General features: G+C 65.1%; 3 protein-coding genes across 18 annotated transcripts; 1 reads left to right on the top strand and 2 right to left on the bottom strand.

The window, feature by feature from the left end:
• Nucleotides 1–1300: 1300 nt before the first annotated feature.
• ARFIP2 (ARF interacting protein 2) lies at nucleotides 1301–6922 on the bottom strand. Of its 12 annotated transcripts, none has more exons than XM_086879485.1 (9): nucleotides 6844–6922; nucleotides 5826–5933; nucleotides 5623–5731; nucleotides 4594–4704; nucleotides 3934–4049; nucleotides 3591–3812; nucleotides 3074–3231; nucleotides 2820–2994; nucleotides 1301–2462 (listed from the first exon to the last, which is right to left on the bottom strand). In XM_086879485.1, the coding sequence occupies exons 2-9, from the start codon at nucleotides 5922–5924 to the stop codon at nucleotides 2307–2309; spliced, it is 1146 nt and encodes a 381-aa protein (XP_086735611.1). In that variant the 5' UTR covers nucleotides 5925–5933; nucleotides 6844–6922; the 3' UTR covers nucleotides 1301–2306. The 12 variants fall into 12 exon arrangements, with proteins under 12 accessions (XP_086735611.1, XP_086735601.1, XP_086735602.1 ...); XM_086879475.1 differs by having other exon boundaries at nucleotides 6691–6845; XM_086879476.1 differs by lacking the exon at nucleotides 6844–6922 and adding an exon at nucleotides 6809–6825.
• A 32-nt stretch (nucleotides 6923–6954) lies between these two features.
• On the top strand, nucleotides 6955–7956 carry TIMM10B (translocase of inner mitochondrial membrane 10B). The gene is made up of 3 exons (XM_086879490.1): nucleotides 6955–7062; nucleotides 7319–7414; nucleotides 7486–7956. The coding sequence occupies exons 1-3, from the start codon at nucleotides 7024–7026 to the stop codon at nucleotides 7690–7692; spliced, it is 342 nt and encodes a 113-aa protein (XP_086735616.1). The 5' UTR covers nucleotides 6955–7023; the 3' UTR covers nucleotides 7693–7956.
• A 322-nt stretch (nucleotides 7957–8278) lies between these two features.
• LOC111944324 (F-box/WD repeat-containing protein 7-like) lies at nucleotides 8279–15313 on the bottom strand. Of its 5 annotated transcripts, XM_086879464.1 has the most exons (13): nucleotides 15108–15313; nucleotides 13822–14001; nucleotides 13189–13509; nucleotides 12671–12753; nucleotides 12191–12329; nucleotides 11752–11886; nucleotides 11530–11653; nucleotides 11314–11450; nucleotides 10537–10650; nucleotides 10117–10298; nucleotides 9783–10008; nucleotides 8995–9205; nucleotides 8279–8713 (listed from the first exon to the last, which is right to left on the bottom strand). In XM_086879464.1, exons 1-13 carry the CDS (start codon nucleotides 15237–15239, stop codon nucleotides 8445–8447), a joined length of 2253 nt encoding a protein of 750 aa, XP_086735590.1. In that variant the 5' UTR covers nucleotides 15240–15313; the 3' UTR covers nucleotides 8279–8444. The 5 variants fall into 5 exon arrangements, with proteins under 5 accessions (XP_086735590.1, XP_086735588.1, XP_086735592.1 ...); XM_086879462.1 differs by having other exon boundaries at nucleotides 13189–14001; nucleotides 15108–15271; XM_086879466.1 differs by lacking the exons at nucleotides 9783–10008; nucleotides 10117–10298.
• Nucleotides 15314–15315: the final 2 nt, after the last annotated feature.

Genomic DNA, 15315 nt, shown 5'->3' with positions numbered 1-15315 from the left:
ATGGGCCCCCAGCTCTCTGGGGACCCACTGGGGAGAAGCAGCTCCAGGATGGACTCAGAGCTCTGACGTGAACCAGCCCCCAATAAATCTGTCCCCATCCACATGGGGATGTCCCCTGCATGGTCCCCTGACCCTCCACCTTGGCCTCAGTGTCTGGAAGGTTCTGCAGCCAGGCCAGACCTGGTTGTGCAGCCAGCACAGTCCCCCAGGCAAAAGGATGATCGTGAGGGTGATAGTGGGGTGACCTGTCCTGGAATATGGGACCCACACCCAGGACCTTCCACTCCCAGCCAGGCACTGCTAGAAGCAGCAGAAGGCGCAGAGGCTCAGCGGGTCCCACCTACAGCACAGTGGAGATCAGGTGCTGGGACATCTGCAGCACAGGAGGATCAAGTGGGTACCCCTCCACCAAGGACCTCCTCTGGCCCTCCACTCTCACCTCCAGTGGCTCCTCATCCCCGCAGAGCCCCCCGGTCCTTCCCCAGTATCCCACATGACCTGGTGGATGGGCCTGGGGGGACAGAGCAGGTGCCTGGGAACAGCCCTCATCTCTTGGAGGGCAGATACCCACCTGACTCCAGTAGCTCAGTATGGCCAGGGATTGCCCACATGCATGTCTGGAGAGTGGCAGGACTCCATAGGAAGGTTTCGGTGTTCTGTGGGGGTCGGGGTGGGGGGGAGAGGGTGTCCAGGAGGAAGGTTCAGGGGAGGGTTGGGAATCTCCTGGGGTTTGCTGAAGGGAGTGTCGCAGGGCCAGTCAGTGTCCTGGGGGGTGTCCAGGGGTCCCAGGGGAACAGCAGCTACAGTGGCAAGAGGTTGAAGGGCAATGGAGTGCACTGGATGGCAGCAGCCCCATTGCCTGGCCTGGGGAAGGGGAATTTGTCCTGTGGGACTCCTGAGCCCTCAGTGCCCCCGGTGGGACAGTGATGGTGCCAGGAACCCTAGGCTGATCCCATCCAGCTTTCCCCTGCAGGGCTGCCCATCCTGTCCCCATTTACTCCCACCTGGTCCTGGTTCCTGCTGGTGCCACAGGGCTGGAGCAAGGGGTGGCTCCCCTCGTCAGGCACAAGTGAGCAGGGTCGCCCCAAGCCCCTCGCTCGCCCCCCAGAGCTTCCCTGTTCCAGTTTGTTCCCCTTCCGAGCCTGGGACCCCACAAACAACAGCCAGTCCCCCTTGCCCTAGGGCTCAATCACAGGGTCCTCACTGTTATGGGGCTCATGCCCCTGTCTCCCACCCATCCTGGCAGCCCCAGCCCGTAGGGTGCAGCCCCTCCTTGTCCCACCTGTAGCTCCACACACACTGATCTGTACCATTTATTCGGGGATTTACAGAAGTCAGGGAGTTGGGGGGGTCAGACCGTCACCAGGGCGGGGCAGGGGGAAGTCGGATCCCGACATTAAATTATGGATTAAATTAATGAGCAAGAAAAACCAACAGTTTTGTCTCAGGAGAAAGTGCCCAAGTGCGGGGGTGGGCGGGGGGCCCCTTGAGGGGTGGGGGTGAACCCTGGCAGGACCCCAGCCCCAGGACACACATGCCCCGCACACGGACATGCACGGGCACGCGTGCTCCCCCCTGTGCCTCCACTGACGTTTGGTCCCTGCTTGGAGCCCCCTGCCCTCTTCCCGGGGACCGGGCCAGCAACTCCCCCCTGCCACTAGCTGCAGGGCACAGGGACCTATCACCAGCCCACCCAGGATGCCCCAGGGAGGCAGGGGGGGTCTTTGGGGGGTGCAGCGCCCTATGAATCAGGAGTGCAAGAGCAGCCACACTGGAAACACCTGTGAATGGCCTGGAGGGAGCCAGGGTGTCCCTGGCACTGGAGGGCAGAGCAGGAGCCTACCTGGGTGCCAGGTGCAGCGGGGAGGCCCCACAGCCCTGCCCTGACACAGGGGGAACCTGGCTTTTCCGGTGCTGCCCCCACCCAGCTCCACTGTGCCACAGGGCAGGGGTCTCTCTGGGTGGAAGTTGGCAGTGGGCCTGGGAGGGGTGCACCCTCATCCTGCCCCGGGAAGGCAGAGGGGGACAGTGGAAGGTCCTGGCTCACCCCAAGGTGAGTGGGGTGTCCCCAGCCCCTTAGGAGTGTCAGGAGCAGGGGGGCTCCAGCTGTCTGCTGTGTGGGGTCTGTGCTGAGGAGCTGCTGCACCCTGCCCTGAGGAGGGGCTGTGGGATGGGGGGCCCCAGGCAGCTCCCCACACCTGGTGGCCCCCCCCCCATCCAAGACCAGGCCCAGGTTGTGGCCCCCACAAGCCCCTGGCCACAACTGAGGTCCATGTGTGCTCCTCCATCCGGGGGGCACGGGGGGCTCACTGCTCCTCCAGCCAGGAGGGCTTCTCGGCGCCGGGGGTCTTGAGCTTGATGTTGAACTGCTTGAGGGTCTGCTCAAGCTGCTGCTGGTTCCCAGCAAAGTACGCAGAGATGGCATTGTGGAACAGCAGCAGTTGCTTGTGCATCACCTTGATCTGGGGGGGAGGGGAGAGAGGATCATGATGGAGGGGGCCTGATCCCACCCCAGCAGCACAGAAAAGGGGTTGGAAAGCCCTCTGAGACCCCCCCTCAAGTGCCACTGCTCCCCTCCCACACTGCCCATTCCACCCAATTTGTGTCCTTAAGTGACAAATCCAATGTGGCTGTCAAATCCCTGCAGGGACCCCATCCCCGTGCCTCCTATCCCTGCACTTCCCATTCCAATCCCACAACCCCATCCCTGTCCCAAACGCTCCCTCCTCAAGTACCCCCTCTCTGCATCCCCCCTCTGTCTTGCATCTCCCATTCCTGTGCTCCCCCTCCCCACCCCAACCTCCCATCCCTGCACCCACCTTGTTCTCCTCCAAGAATTTGAGCTTGATGGCCACATCCGCCCGCAGCTTCTCGTACTTGTCCTTGTGGCTCTGGAACTGGCTCTGGGCTGCGTCCAGGCGGCTCACAGCGCCGGCATCGCGTGGGCCCATGCTCAGCTCTTCCAGGTCCGTGCGGTACGCGTCATACTCCAGCCTGCACGGAATCCTGCCATCAGTGGCCTGCCTCCTCATCTCCCCAGGACTCCTGAGCCCCTCTGAGCTCCCTGTCCCACCTGGCTGTCTCATACTGCTTGACTGTCATAAGCGTGTCCTCCATGGTCTTGTTGACCAGCGTGTTGATGCTGGACACAAAGAAGTTGACAGCACCCAGCAGCGTCTCCCCGTTTTTGCACAGCAGCTTCTGTGTCTCCGCGTTGTACCCAAACTCTTCCTGGGGACAGAGGGATGGGCGCACAGGTGAGGGGCCATGGATCACACCCCCACTCCCCTCCATCAAGGATGCTGGGGGAAAAGCCCCTTGAGACCACTGAGGCCAACTGACCCAGCACTTCCAAACCCAGCACCAGCACACACATCCACTCCTGTGCAGATCATGTTCCTGCCATGGTGTCAAGTGTGACTCCCCACATCCTGACCCCCACAACCCCAGTGTCAAACACCAGCCCCCCCCTGCCCCCCAAGCCAGCCCTAGTGTCCAGGTGTCCCCTCCCAGTCCTAGCACTCCCCATCCTGCCCCTCACTCCAGTGAGGCCCTGCCCTCATTCCAGTGTCCCCCTAGCCCTGGCAAACCTGGAGCTCAGGGGATTTCTGGCTGAGGTCAGCAAAGGCATCCCCCAAGGCGTGCTGGGTCTGTACGAGGCTGTAGAGATGGGCTGTGAGTGCCCGTGCCAGATGCAGGACACTCTCGTACTTGCGCTTGGTCTCACGCAGCAGCTCAATCTGAGTCTCCAGCTCCAGGTCCACCGTGCGGGACCCCCGTCCGAACCGCTCTGAGAGGAGCTGCTTGGTGCACTGCAGGAGGGGGAAACCAGGAGGGCCCCCCAAAGCACGTGTGAGTCCCCCGAACCACTCTGAGAGCAGCTGCTTGTGGGAGGGGGTCAGGAAGGCCTGCCCGTGTTCCCCCACCTCTCACCTTGTAGGTGTTGATCCCCCACTTCTTGACAATGTCAAACTTCTCAACGGCAATGCCACGCACGACCTCCTCTCCACCAGCTGGGGGTCCGGGGGATGGTGGGTGCAGCCCAGGGCCTGGCACAGGGACAAGGATGGGGACAGGACCTGGCACCAGCTCCAGAAGGCCAGCAGCCACGGGGACCAGGCAGCCCCAGCCTCCAGAGCCCTTGCCCTGGAGCCGTTGTTTCCACAGCAGCATCCCCAGCTCTGGGCATGGGCCTGGCTCACAGGCATCGTGCTGGGGACCCTGCTCCTGCCAGCCCCCCAGAGGGTCCCGCACAGGGGCACAGACACCAGCCCAGCTGTGTCTGCTTGCACCAGGCCCTGCCCCATCCTGCTGACCACCCTCACCAGGCCAGGACGCAGAGGGAGCACCGCATCCCCGCATCGGGACATCCCTCCGGTGGGCTCCAGGGGCAGGGTGGGCCCCCTGGCCAGGACCCACCTCTGAGCCCCCTGGGCCCATCAGCGCTGTCCTCTGTCCCAGCACAAGGATCAGCACCAGGACCAGGCTCTGGCCATGACACAGCTGCCATGGGGGCTCTTACCAATGTCCCTAGGGAGGCCTGGGGCCCTCAGGCCCAAGGGACGCCCTGAGGTGGAGCGAGGGGTGCAGTACCTGCGGGAGCAGCGGCCGGGCGGGCCATCCTACGGGCAGCGGGCGCGCTGGGGGGCACCGGTGGTCCTCGGGGGGGGTGAGGGTGAACAATAGAGCCTGGAAACGGGGGGGCTGCGGGGGCCGAGCAGGGTGGGGCAGGACAGGATAGGGGGCACAGGGCATGGGACAGTGGGGTAGCCAAGGCAGAGGGGACGGGGGGCAGGGGACAGGGACGAGTGCGTGGGCGGGCGGCAGCGGGAGAGCGACGGCAGCAGGTGAGCGTTGGAACCCAGAGACATGGCCACAGCCATACAGATGGACTCCCCCACCCCAGGGAACCCCCCCACCTCTGGCCTCTATGCAGCAATCCCTGGGCAGGCCTGATGTCATGGGGACACAGGAACACAGAGACATGGGGACACCGGGCCAGAGTAGCGGTGCTCCGGGGAAGCACACGCGCTCACCCTCTCTGTCCACACAGACCCTCCTCAAGCCCTGGAGGGACTCTCAGGGAGAGATCTGCACGGAACAAGAACAGCGGTGCCAGGTCTCCCACGCTGCAGAGCCCAACCAGCCCTGCTGTGGCCTGGTCTGACTGGGACAGCAAGAAAAGGCCAGTAGGGTGTGGGCTTGGGGCCCCCTGCCTGCCCCCTCATCCACAGCACACTCCAGAGCTCCTGCTGCAGATGGACTGGGACAGACCTGGGATCCCCCACCACAGCTGGGACTCAGACATCCATGGGGATGTCCTGACCAAGGGGATAGCAATTCCACAGCAGACCCCATCCTGTAATAGGGGAGCAACCCAGTCCAGGGAGAGCAGAGCAGGGCAGCAGCCCCTCCTCTGCCATCATTATCTTCTGCCACCACTACACACCCCCACACGTTGCCCCTGCACAGAACCCGAGCCCAGCAGGAACAGAGCCCACCCAGAAGACACCTTGGCTGGGCCATGGCAGAGCTTTGTGTCATAAGTCAGGGGCAATGAGGGGAGCTGACCCCCTTCTTCCCATGATGATTGCCATTCCCTCCCAGTCCAGCCCCCACTACCTTTGATGGTGCCGGTGGGGATGATGCCCTCAGCTGTTCCCCCATAGCCGCCTGACACAATGCTGGTCTCATTCAGGTTGGGTCCCGACACCATCACCTGCTGCAGGTCCTGCGGGCCACAGGATCACAGGGGACTGAGATACAGAGACAGCACAGCCCTGGTACAGCCCCAGCCAGCCCCCTGGGGTTCCCGACCCCCAGACCTGCTCCAGGCCATCATCCTCGGGCAGGCTGCTGGTGTCCCCGTTGCTGCTGATGGGGATCTCCATGGTGGCTGCCTTACTCAGGATCCCGTCCGACATCCTCAGGGCCTGCAGGGACATAGATGTGGGGCTGGGGCCAGGACTACCCTCCAACCGGGGCAGCAGTCAGTACCTGCGGGGCCCGTGGTGGAAGGGGACAGCAGGTTACAGCGTGGAGCAGGGAGCCTACAGTGGCAGGTGCTGGCACTGAGCAGACTCTGCCCCCCCGCCCAGGGCCTCCTGCAGCCACTGCCCAGCCCCACTCGGCCGTCTCTCGGAACACCCCTGACTCCCCGAACGGACCCGCAGGGCAGCACATCCCAGAGGCGCCAGCCCCAGCCTCAGCCGCGCCCCCACCGTGGCTCCCACACCATCAGGCCCAGCACTCGCGGGCTCCCCCGCCCTGGTCCCGCACTCCGTGTTTCCTCTCACAAACCCCGCCGGGGATCCCCGCGTCCTGCAGAGCCCCGGGACAGCGGCGTTAGGAGCGCCCAGCCCGGCCCCGGCCAGGAGGGCGCCGGGAGCCACGTCCGCAGCCGCGGGGGGGGCCCCGCTGCGCCCGGACCGGTCCGGGCACATTCCAGGGCAGGCGAGGCAAGGGCGGGCTCCCGCGAACCCGTTACCTGTGACCTGTCCCCTCCCCGGCGGGGACACGGCCCGGCCCAGGGCTCGGGTCGAAACCTGCGGGCAGAGGCCGTCACCACCCAGGGCCATCCTCGCTGGAGAACGGCCCAGCGGTCCCCACAGCCTCCGGGGCGGGGCGGGGGCACGGTCGGAACGGACCCCTCCGCAACCACGCAAGGCAAGGCCCCGAGACGGGACCGACCTGCGAGGGAACCCCCGGTGGCTGCTCCTGGCGGAGCCGGACCGAGCGGGCAGCGGCGGCCTCAGCCTCGCTCTCGGGGCTCTCCCAGCCAGACTCCACCGGCCCCGCGGGCGCTCACCCCGTCCAGCCTCCCCGGTCCGCGCCCGGCCCCACCTGCGCCCCGGCCCCGCCGGGCCCCGCCGCGCCGCTCCCGCTCCGCCTCGGCCCGGACGCGGCGAAAGTGGCGTCAGTGGCCCGGAAGTGGCGTAATCGCTGAGCCGGGCGGAAGTGACGTCGCTGCGAGCCCGGCGTGTGGCCGAGCGTGGAGGGAGCGGGCTCGGGCCCGGGCCCGGGATGGACCCGGCGGCCGAGCACCGGCAGCAGCTCCGCAGCGTGAGCGCTTGGGCTGGGGGTGGGGAGCGGGGTGAACGCGTGAATGGTCCCGGGGCTGTCGGTTTAGTGGCGGGTCCCGGTGGGTCCCGAGGGCTCCGGGTGTGTGATCTCGGGGTCCCGGGTACGCAGGAGAACCGGTAGGTCTTGAAAGGGATCCGGGCGCCTCGGGCTGGCCGGGGGCATTCCGGGGCACTCCCGGTGGGTTTCGGGGGTCCCGGACCGGCTCCTCTCGGCGTGACCCGCGCCTGCTCCCCAGCTGCGGGACTTCCTGCTGGTCTACAACCGTATGACCGAGCTCTGCTTCCGCCATTGTGTCTGCAACCTCAACTACCGGCTGCTCACGGGCCGCGAGGTGAGCGGGGCACGGGGGGCCGCGGCTCGGGCACACCCGCAGCCCCTGACCGCACGCCGTCCCTCCCGCAGGAGTCGTGCCTGGAGAGCTGCGCCGCGAGGCTGGTCCGAGCCAACCACCGCCTGATGGGCGCCTACGTGGGGCTGATGCCGGCGCTGCTGCAGCGCCGCGCAGCCGAGCATGAGGCAGCAGCGGGGCCATCCGGACTCCCGGCCTCCCCTGACCCGGCCCCGGGCCCCGCGGGGTCCTCGCCAGACGCTCCCGTTGCCGGCACATAGCAGCACCTGGCCACAGCTCTCCCGGACGCGAACGGCACCACCCCTGCCCTGTACCAGCAGGAGCGGCTGCATCCTTGCTGCGCTGGAGCTCCAGGCTGGAGCAGCATCTGCACGTGGCCCCGGGAGCCCCTAGCCCTGGCTGGGCTATGCAGGGCACCGGGGATGGGGGGCACAGGAGTGGGGGAAAGCTCCCCCAGCCCTCGTGGATTTATGTGGATTTATGGGAAGTGCATTGTTAGTCCCAATAAAACATCTTTACAGTAATGGCTTAGCATGGGGAGGGCACCACATCCCTGGCCCCTGTTGGGTGTGCTGGGGGAAGCCCATGGCACAACTGGGAATCCAGGGACTTGCACCCAAGTGTGAGACAAACATCACCCTGCAGGACCCCCATGATCACCAGGACACTGTGGGGCTGGGAGGGGGAGGGGGCAGGTGCTGCCAGGCCAGTGCCCATCAGCTAAGGGCACGTGTGTACATGGTCCCTGTGACACCTGGGAGAGCCTGGCCTCTTCCCGCTGCAGCCCCTGGGCAGAAGGCGTTAGTTGCGGGCTCAGGACAGGGCTCAGGTAAGGACTAGCCCCAGTACAGAAATAAATTGATATATTCCGTGTACAAAACATGCTCCTGCAGGCCCAGCCGGGCACTCCCGCGCATATAAATAAGGCCCGGCCCTCCCTCTTGTCCTGCCCGCGGGGGCCAGCGCCTGCGCCGGGGCCACCCCTCCCGCGGGACCCCCGGGCTGGCCGGGGTCACTTAAGGTCCACATCGAAGTCCAGCACCAGCAGCTTGGTCTCCTCAGTGCCATTGCGGCTGCCCACGGCGCACACCAGCTTTGTGTTGGAGGCACGGATGCGCCACACGACTCCCCCAGAGCCCCCACTCTCCAGGGCCACGAGGTTTCGCACAAACTCCCCTGTCTTCAGGTCCCACAGCTTCACTGTCCCGTCATCAGAGCTGGTCACCACGAACTTGGAGCTGAACTGTAGGCAGGTGACAGCACTCTGGTGCTTGCTGGGACCTACGGGGAGACACCAGTGAGCCTCAGGTGCAGCTGAGGCACCTACTGCTGTGTGACATGGGATCTGCCACATCTGGCAGCTCAGAGCCACCCAGTGCTGGCTCCTCAGGGAGGAGGCACTCTGTCCAGACACATCTGGCAGCTTAAAGCCAACCCAGCCCCAAGGACAGGGAGCCCTCCCTGCTGCCTCCCACCCCTCCAAGGGAGAGAGCCACCCCTTCCCAGCCCCCTGATGGAGGGAACTCCCCACTGCCCCCCAAGGGTGAGGAATCCCCTCTCACCCTGCAGGGTCTGCAGGCACTGCCCTGTCTTGATGTCCCAGATCTTGACAGTAGAGTCGGCGTTGCCGGACACGAGGATGTTGTCACGCAGCTCCATCCCGCTGGTGAGTGACTGGTGTCCCATGAGTGTGTGCAGACAGTTCCCACTCTCCACATCCCACACGCGGATCGATGTGTCCAGGGACCCACTAACGATGTGTGTCCCATCAAACTGCCAGAAAGAACGGGTCCAGCTCAGCATCGAGGACAGGAGTGTCCCCTGGTTTGGGGTGCAGGCCACACCTCTGGCATTCCCTGGTTTGGGATACAGCACTCCCAGTTTCAGCACCACCACCACAGACCCCAGGCTCAGCAGCTGAGACACAGGCTCACACACCTCTTGGCTTTTTGGGCTGTAGAAATGCTCCAGGGAAGGGGCATGGAGTAGTGTTTGTGTCCACAGCACGTGTGTTTGGGAAGTGGGTGCGGGGGGGCAGAGGCTGTCCCCACAGGAGGACACATACATGGTCCATGTGTCCTTGCAAGGCAGATACATTCCTTCAGGGCACAGACATGACCCACATGTCCCTGCAAAGCACACAGGGCCTTGCATGCCACAAGCACAGCCTATTTGTCCCTACAGCACATGTGGGACCTTTGGCACAGCTTGTGCCCCTTGACTGGAAGGCAGGGGTGTGACAGGGCAAGCCAGCAGGAGGGCAGGTTGTACCTGTGAGGTTGTACCCACAGGGAGGGCAGGGGAGCTATAGAGGGGGAAGGAGCAGGAGGGGATGTGTGCCGAGCCGTACCTGCAGTGAGTAGACACGGTTGGTGTGCCCCTGCAGCGTGTGGGTGCAGCTCTCGCTCTCAGGGTCCCACACCTTGACCGTGTAGTCATAGGCACCACTGACCACTTTGTTGCCATCATACTGGACGCAGCGTACGGCTGCCACGTGGCCCATCAGCACGTGCAGGCACTGCCCTGTCTCGATGTCCCAGAGCCGCAGTGTGGCATCCCGGGAGCCACTCACCACCCTGCAGGTGAGGGGACACCTGGGGCCCAGCTGCCAAGGCAGCCTGGGGGTAACCAGCCTCACCCCCTGCAGATATCCCCCGCTCACACAGCAGCTGTCAGCCCCATACCTGTTGCCGTGCAGGTGCATGCAGCGCACGGTAGAGGTGTGTCCGTACAGCGTGTGCACGCACTCGCCGCTGTCAGCGTTCCACACCTTGAGTGTGCGGTCAGTGGAGCCACTGATGACAACACTGTCCCTCATCTGGGAGGACCAAACCCCCCCCGTGTGGCCCACCAGCGTCTGCACACACTGTGGGGAACAGGACACGAGGGACAGGTGAGCCTCTCACACCTCCCCCTCACAAACAGCACAGAGGAATAGCAATGCAGCAAGCACTCCATATCCTTGTCATACCAGGCCCCAGGCGTCAGGGTGTGGCCTTGCCTATGCCCAGCACAGGGAGATGGTCCCTGTCCCAAACCCCTGCAGCGCCAGTGACAGTGCCACATTCTGGTGACAGTGGCACCCTGGTGACAGTGACACTCACCTCCCCTGTGACAGCTGACCACACTTTGAGCGTGTTGTCATCAGAGCCGCTTACTATGCGATTGCCGCAGAACTGCAGGCAAGTGATCACATGGTCATCGTGGCCCTTCAGTACCTGTGGGAGCACAGGAGTGTGTGGGGGGCAGTGTGCACCCTCCCCGAGCCACCAGGACCCCCGCCAAGACAATGAGCAGTGGAAAGGCAGCAGGAGCTGTGGGGAAGAAAGGTAGACGGGTCTCCAAATCACCTGCACCCCCTGATGCTTCTGCAGGGCAGCAGAGCTGGGGTGTATGGTGTTTAACAGCAGCTGCACAGGGGCAGGGGTTACAGGAGAACAGGGAGTGGGGGGGCTCAGGAACCCAGGACCTAAAGCAGCAAGAGACAGGGTGGTGGGGACTCTGCCCAGGGGCAGGAGGGACCCCCAGGGACAGATCATCAGGGTTCTGGGACCCTGCACAGAACACAGTTGAGCCCTGGGTGCTGGGGCTGGCTGTGGCCCTGCATAGGACCTTGGAAAGGGGCAAAGGAAGGGACCCCCTTCTCCAGGCCCAGGAGACCTCATTTGTGCTGCCTGCACTGCTCTGAACAAGCCAGATCTGCTCTCTGTCACAGATCCTGCACCAGCTTCCCCATACCAGTGACCTGGGGCCTGTCTGCAGTGGCGACACCCACCAGCCCCTCAACTCTCCAGGGTCTTCCCATGGCAGGGACACTCCCAGGCTCACCTTGGGGACCACAGCTCCCCGGAGTCTGTCTACACTGGGACACCCAGGCCTACCTTGGGGGGCCGCAGCTCCCCACTACGCCAGTTCATGTCGATGCGGTGCTGGCGCAGGAAGGCAAATTTCCAGGGGCTGTACATGAATCCAGGGCTAAGCAGGCGTCGCTTCCGCAGGTGTAGGGGCTCCTCGATCCCTGCAGGGGACAACACAGCAATGCCTCACCTGGGTCAAGCTGGGGTGGCTCCCCAGTCTCAACCTGGGAGGACCCTCACCTTCCTCACGGCACTTCTCCCTCCAGAGCAGATTGTCCTCAGCCAGGACCCTCCAGTAGCGGCAAGTCTGGGCAGCACGGAGCAGGTCCCGTGGCTCCAGGAAAGACAAGACGTACAGGGCCAGCTACGGGGGGGAATAAAGATCACACAGGGTTCACCAGGGGGGTTTGGGTAGGGTCAGGTCAGGCCAGGCCAGGCCTCTGGTCCCCCATCCTCACTCACCTCCTTGGGCAGCAGGGAGATGAAGTCCCGCTGGAACTGGGGCTCAATGACCTGCATCATGTACTTGATCTGCGCCGGCTCGCAGCGGTCAATGAGCTCATCCAGGGCCAGCAGCTTCTCAGGGCCGCTCCAGCGCTGCAGGGGAACCCCCAGTGACCTCCGGCTCTGTGTCCCCAGCTAACCCAGCCACAGCCCTGGCAGCCAGGCCTCTGGCCCCAGGCCAGGAGCCTGAGGCAGGTGGGAGCTTGGTGGGTCACAGGTGCTGTGTGATACGTGACACCACCCCTGGCCAGGGCTGAAACCTCCTCTGTGTTTCCTCACACAAGCAAAACTACCCAAAATCTACCATGGGCCCAACCCCTCCCCTTAGTGGGGATCCCATAAGCTTGGCTCCCTCCCATCACACCCAGGCTGCCTGGAGCCACCAGGTGAGCCATACCTGGAAGGTGCGGAGCCAGTCCTGTAGCTCAGGTGGGGGGGCCACTGAGGGGATGCGACGGCGCCGGGCCTGCCCCACCTTGGCATTGCGCAGGTCCCCAAAGGTGGTCGTGGGGCTGGGTGTACAGGGACCCAGTGTCCTGGGAGAAGGACCAGGCACAGGTAAGGCCATGGCACAGGTGGCACATGCCAGCACTGCTGTGGGCCACACTGTGCCAGAGGCTCTTAGAACTGGTTCCTGCCTGTGGGAGCGCCATTCCACTGACCTCTTTGCTCCCACCCTGTGGTCTCGTGCCCAGACATCCAGCCCAGCCTGCTGAGCCAACAGGCAGCTAGTCAGGGCTGCATCTCACCTGGGCCAACCCCTGCTTGACCCAAGTGGCTCAATCATCCTCCTGGGGAGGGCAGTGGGAGGTATGTGTTGCCCCAGCACACAGAACAGCCTTCACCAGCTGCACTCAGAGCTCCCCCTACCCCTCACCTGCCATACTCAGAGCCCTTGCACAGCTTCTTCCCAGGGGACAAGGCCCGGCCATCTGGCCCATTCTCCGACTTCCGCTTCATCTGTGGGACACAGCAGATTGGAGGGGCTGGGACAAACCCAGGCAGCCCCGGCAGATCCCCTGCCCACAGCTGATCCTTGTGGACCCCTACATGTCACCCACCCAGAACCGACCCCTGTGGGCCCCCTGCCCAGAGCTATGGGGCAGACCCCCACCTGTTCCTGCTTTCTCCCCTCAGGGTCCACATGACAACGAGGGATCCCCACGGAGGGCAGGGGGGGGCTGCATCAGGGCCAGACACAGCTGGGGGCTGGGGTAGAACCTCCTTTTCCCACGCTGTGACCAAGGACCCCCATGCACGGCAGGAGCCTGCATGGGGGACTGGGGCAGCATCTTTCCCCAGCCCCAGCGGCTGGGGTCACAGAACCCCCCAGGCCCCCGTTCACCCTTCTGCAGGTGCCCAGAGTGCCTCAGCAGTCCCTGGCCCCCCAGTCACCTTGGGGCGCAGGTGCCGCAGCAGCCCCCCATCCCCAGTGCGCTGCAGGTAGTCGATCCAGCGCTCTCCCAGGGTGTAGTACAGGTATACATTGCTGCTGTCTTCCCCTTCCTCGCTGCAGCAGCTCCCTTCCTCCTCCTCCTCCTCCTCCTCCTCTTCCTCCTCCTCCCGCTCCCTGGTGGACCTGGGGGGCTCCTGTGGTCCCCGCCCCCCAGAACCATCAGGGTCTGCTCTGGTCCTGGGGGAGCCCTTCCAGGGGTGCTCTGGCTCCCAGGGGCCTGGTGCTTCCTCCTCCTCCTCTTCCTCCTCTTCAGCCACCACCTGAGCAGGGAAGACGCAGGGAGCAGGGCTGACTCTGCACCAGCCCTGGGCTGCTGGAGACCAGGAGCGGGTCAGGGGCTGGAAGTGCTGCTGGATGGCTGCCAGTGAGAGCCATGGCCCTGGAGCACAGGGGCTCCCCTCAACAGCACTGTGGGGGATTTCATGGTGAAGAATCCCCAGACCCACAACCACGAGCTCCTCCAGAATCTGGTACAGCTCTGTCTGCCCGCCACGAGTTTCCCCTGAGCCCCCCCCAGAGTCAGACCATCTCCCTTGTCCTCGCACCTGGCGCAGGGACCCTTCTGCACCTACCTGTGCCGCAGGTGCCCTGTGGTCCTCACTGTCTCCCAAGGGAGTGGGGCTGGCCCGTGGGGGCCCCTCAGGGCCCGGGCACCGCCGGCACATCATGCGCTGGCTGTTGAGCTCCAGGATGCGTGTGGTAATGCCCTTGACATGCAGCAGGTCATCCAAACAAGTGAAGCCCTTCAGCTCCTGCACGGAGGGAAGTCAGCCCTGCCCAGAACAGAATCCCTCCTGCTCCCACAGAGACCCCTGCCCGAGAGGCCCCGCAGGGAAGAGTCACAGCGCTGTGAAAGGGGGGCAGCAACCCAAAACTGCCAGCTGGGGCAGGAGCACTGTGCCCCGCAGATGAGCAGTGCCAGGATGGGGAGCAAAGCTGCAGCTCCAGGGCAGGGGAACAACTGGACACATGCAGACACACGCATGAGTGAGGCACCCACTGTCCCGCGGGACCTCGGGCCGAGCACTGCCCAGCCCCGACCTGGGATCAGATGCCTCCCATCGCCCTGCACGGGCTCCCGGAGCACCTGCCATGGGAGGAACCCGGCGGGGAGGGGCTGTCCCCAGGCAAGACTCGGCGGACAACCAGCGCAGCCCAAGGGGCCGGGAAGGGCCCGACTGGCCTTTCTAACCCGGCAGAGTTCGTTTCGTGGCTCTGCTGCTGCTCCCCGCAAAGGGCTGCAATAGCAGCACCGCCCCGGGACAGACCCTGCTCCAGACCACGCTCCCTTTGCATTACCAGTTTCTGCCCTCCCACCTCCCGGTGTTTCCAGCATATGTGTCCACAGCATTTGGACATCCACTCCTCTACCTCCTTTCCCAGCCCCGAACATGCCAAGCGCTCCCAGCCCTGCCTCGCCCATCTCCGTACCATCAGGGCACGGCTGCCGCTGACCCGCCCGTACCCGCCCGGCCCGGGGCCCGCGGTGCCGCTCCCACTGCTCCCGGCCATGTCACCGGTCGCTGCAGGGTCTCGTCCCACCATCGCCGGTGACGGCGTTCGGGGAGCGGTACCCGTCCGGTCCCGCCGGAACCTGCATTCCCCCGGTTCCCTGCTCGGGCCCGGCAGCAGGGACGGCAGCTGCGCCCGTCCGGTCCCGCGGGCTCGGGGCGGGACTCGCGGATCTTGGGCCAGCCCCACCTACCCCAGCTACCAGGACGGAAACAGCACTGTCGCCCCCGCACTCGCCCCGCGGCACCCACCCCGTGACCGCCACGGCCTCCCCCTCGGGGGCCCGGGCCGCTCAGCGCGGGGCGCCGTCCCCGCCGCTTCCCCCCCATCCCCTCCCTCCCCGCACCTCTCTCTTGCGGACGATGCCGCGGGCACGGCGGCGGCCAATGCCGCTGAGGGCACCCTCCAGCTCGGCCACGCCGGCGCGGTTGATGTCGAGCTTGGCCCCGGCGGGGCCCGGCCCGCCCGGCCCCGACATCCCGGTACCGGTCCCGGGCGCTGCCGCCGCGCAGGCCTGACAGCAGCGCGCAGGCGCGGCCCCGCCCCCACACGCG

Source organism: Cyanistes caeruleus, chromosome 3 (assembly GCF_971803275.1).
Source record: "Cyanistes caeruleus chromosome 3, bCyaCae1.hap1.1, whole genome shotgun sequence".
In the NCBI taxonomy this organism is placed as follows: Eukaryota; Metazoa; Chordata; class Aves; order Passeriformes; family Paridae; genus Cyanistes; species Cyanistes caeruleus.
The sequence above is the reverse complement of the archived record's forward strand: the minus strand, read 5'-3'. Positions and strand labels throughout refer to the sequence as shown.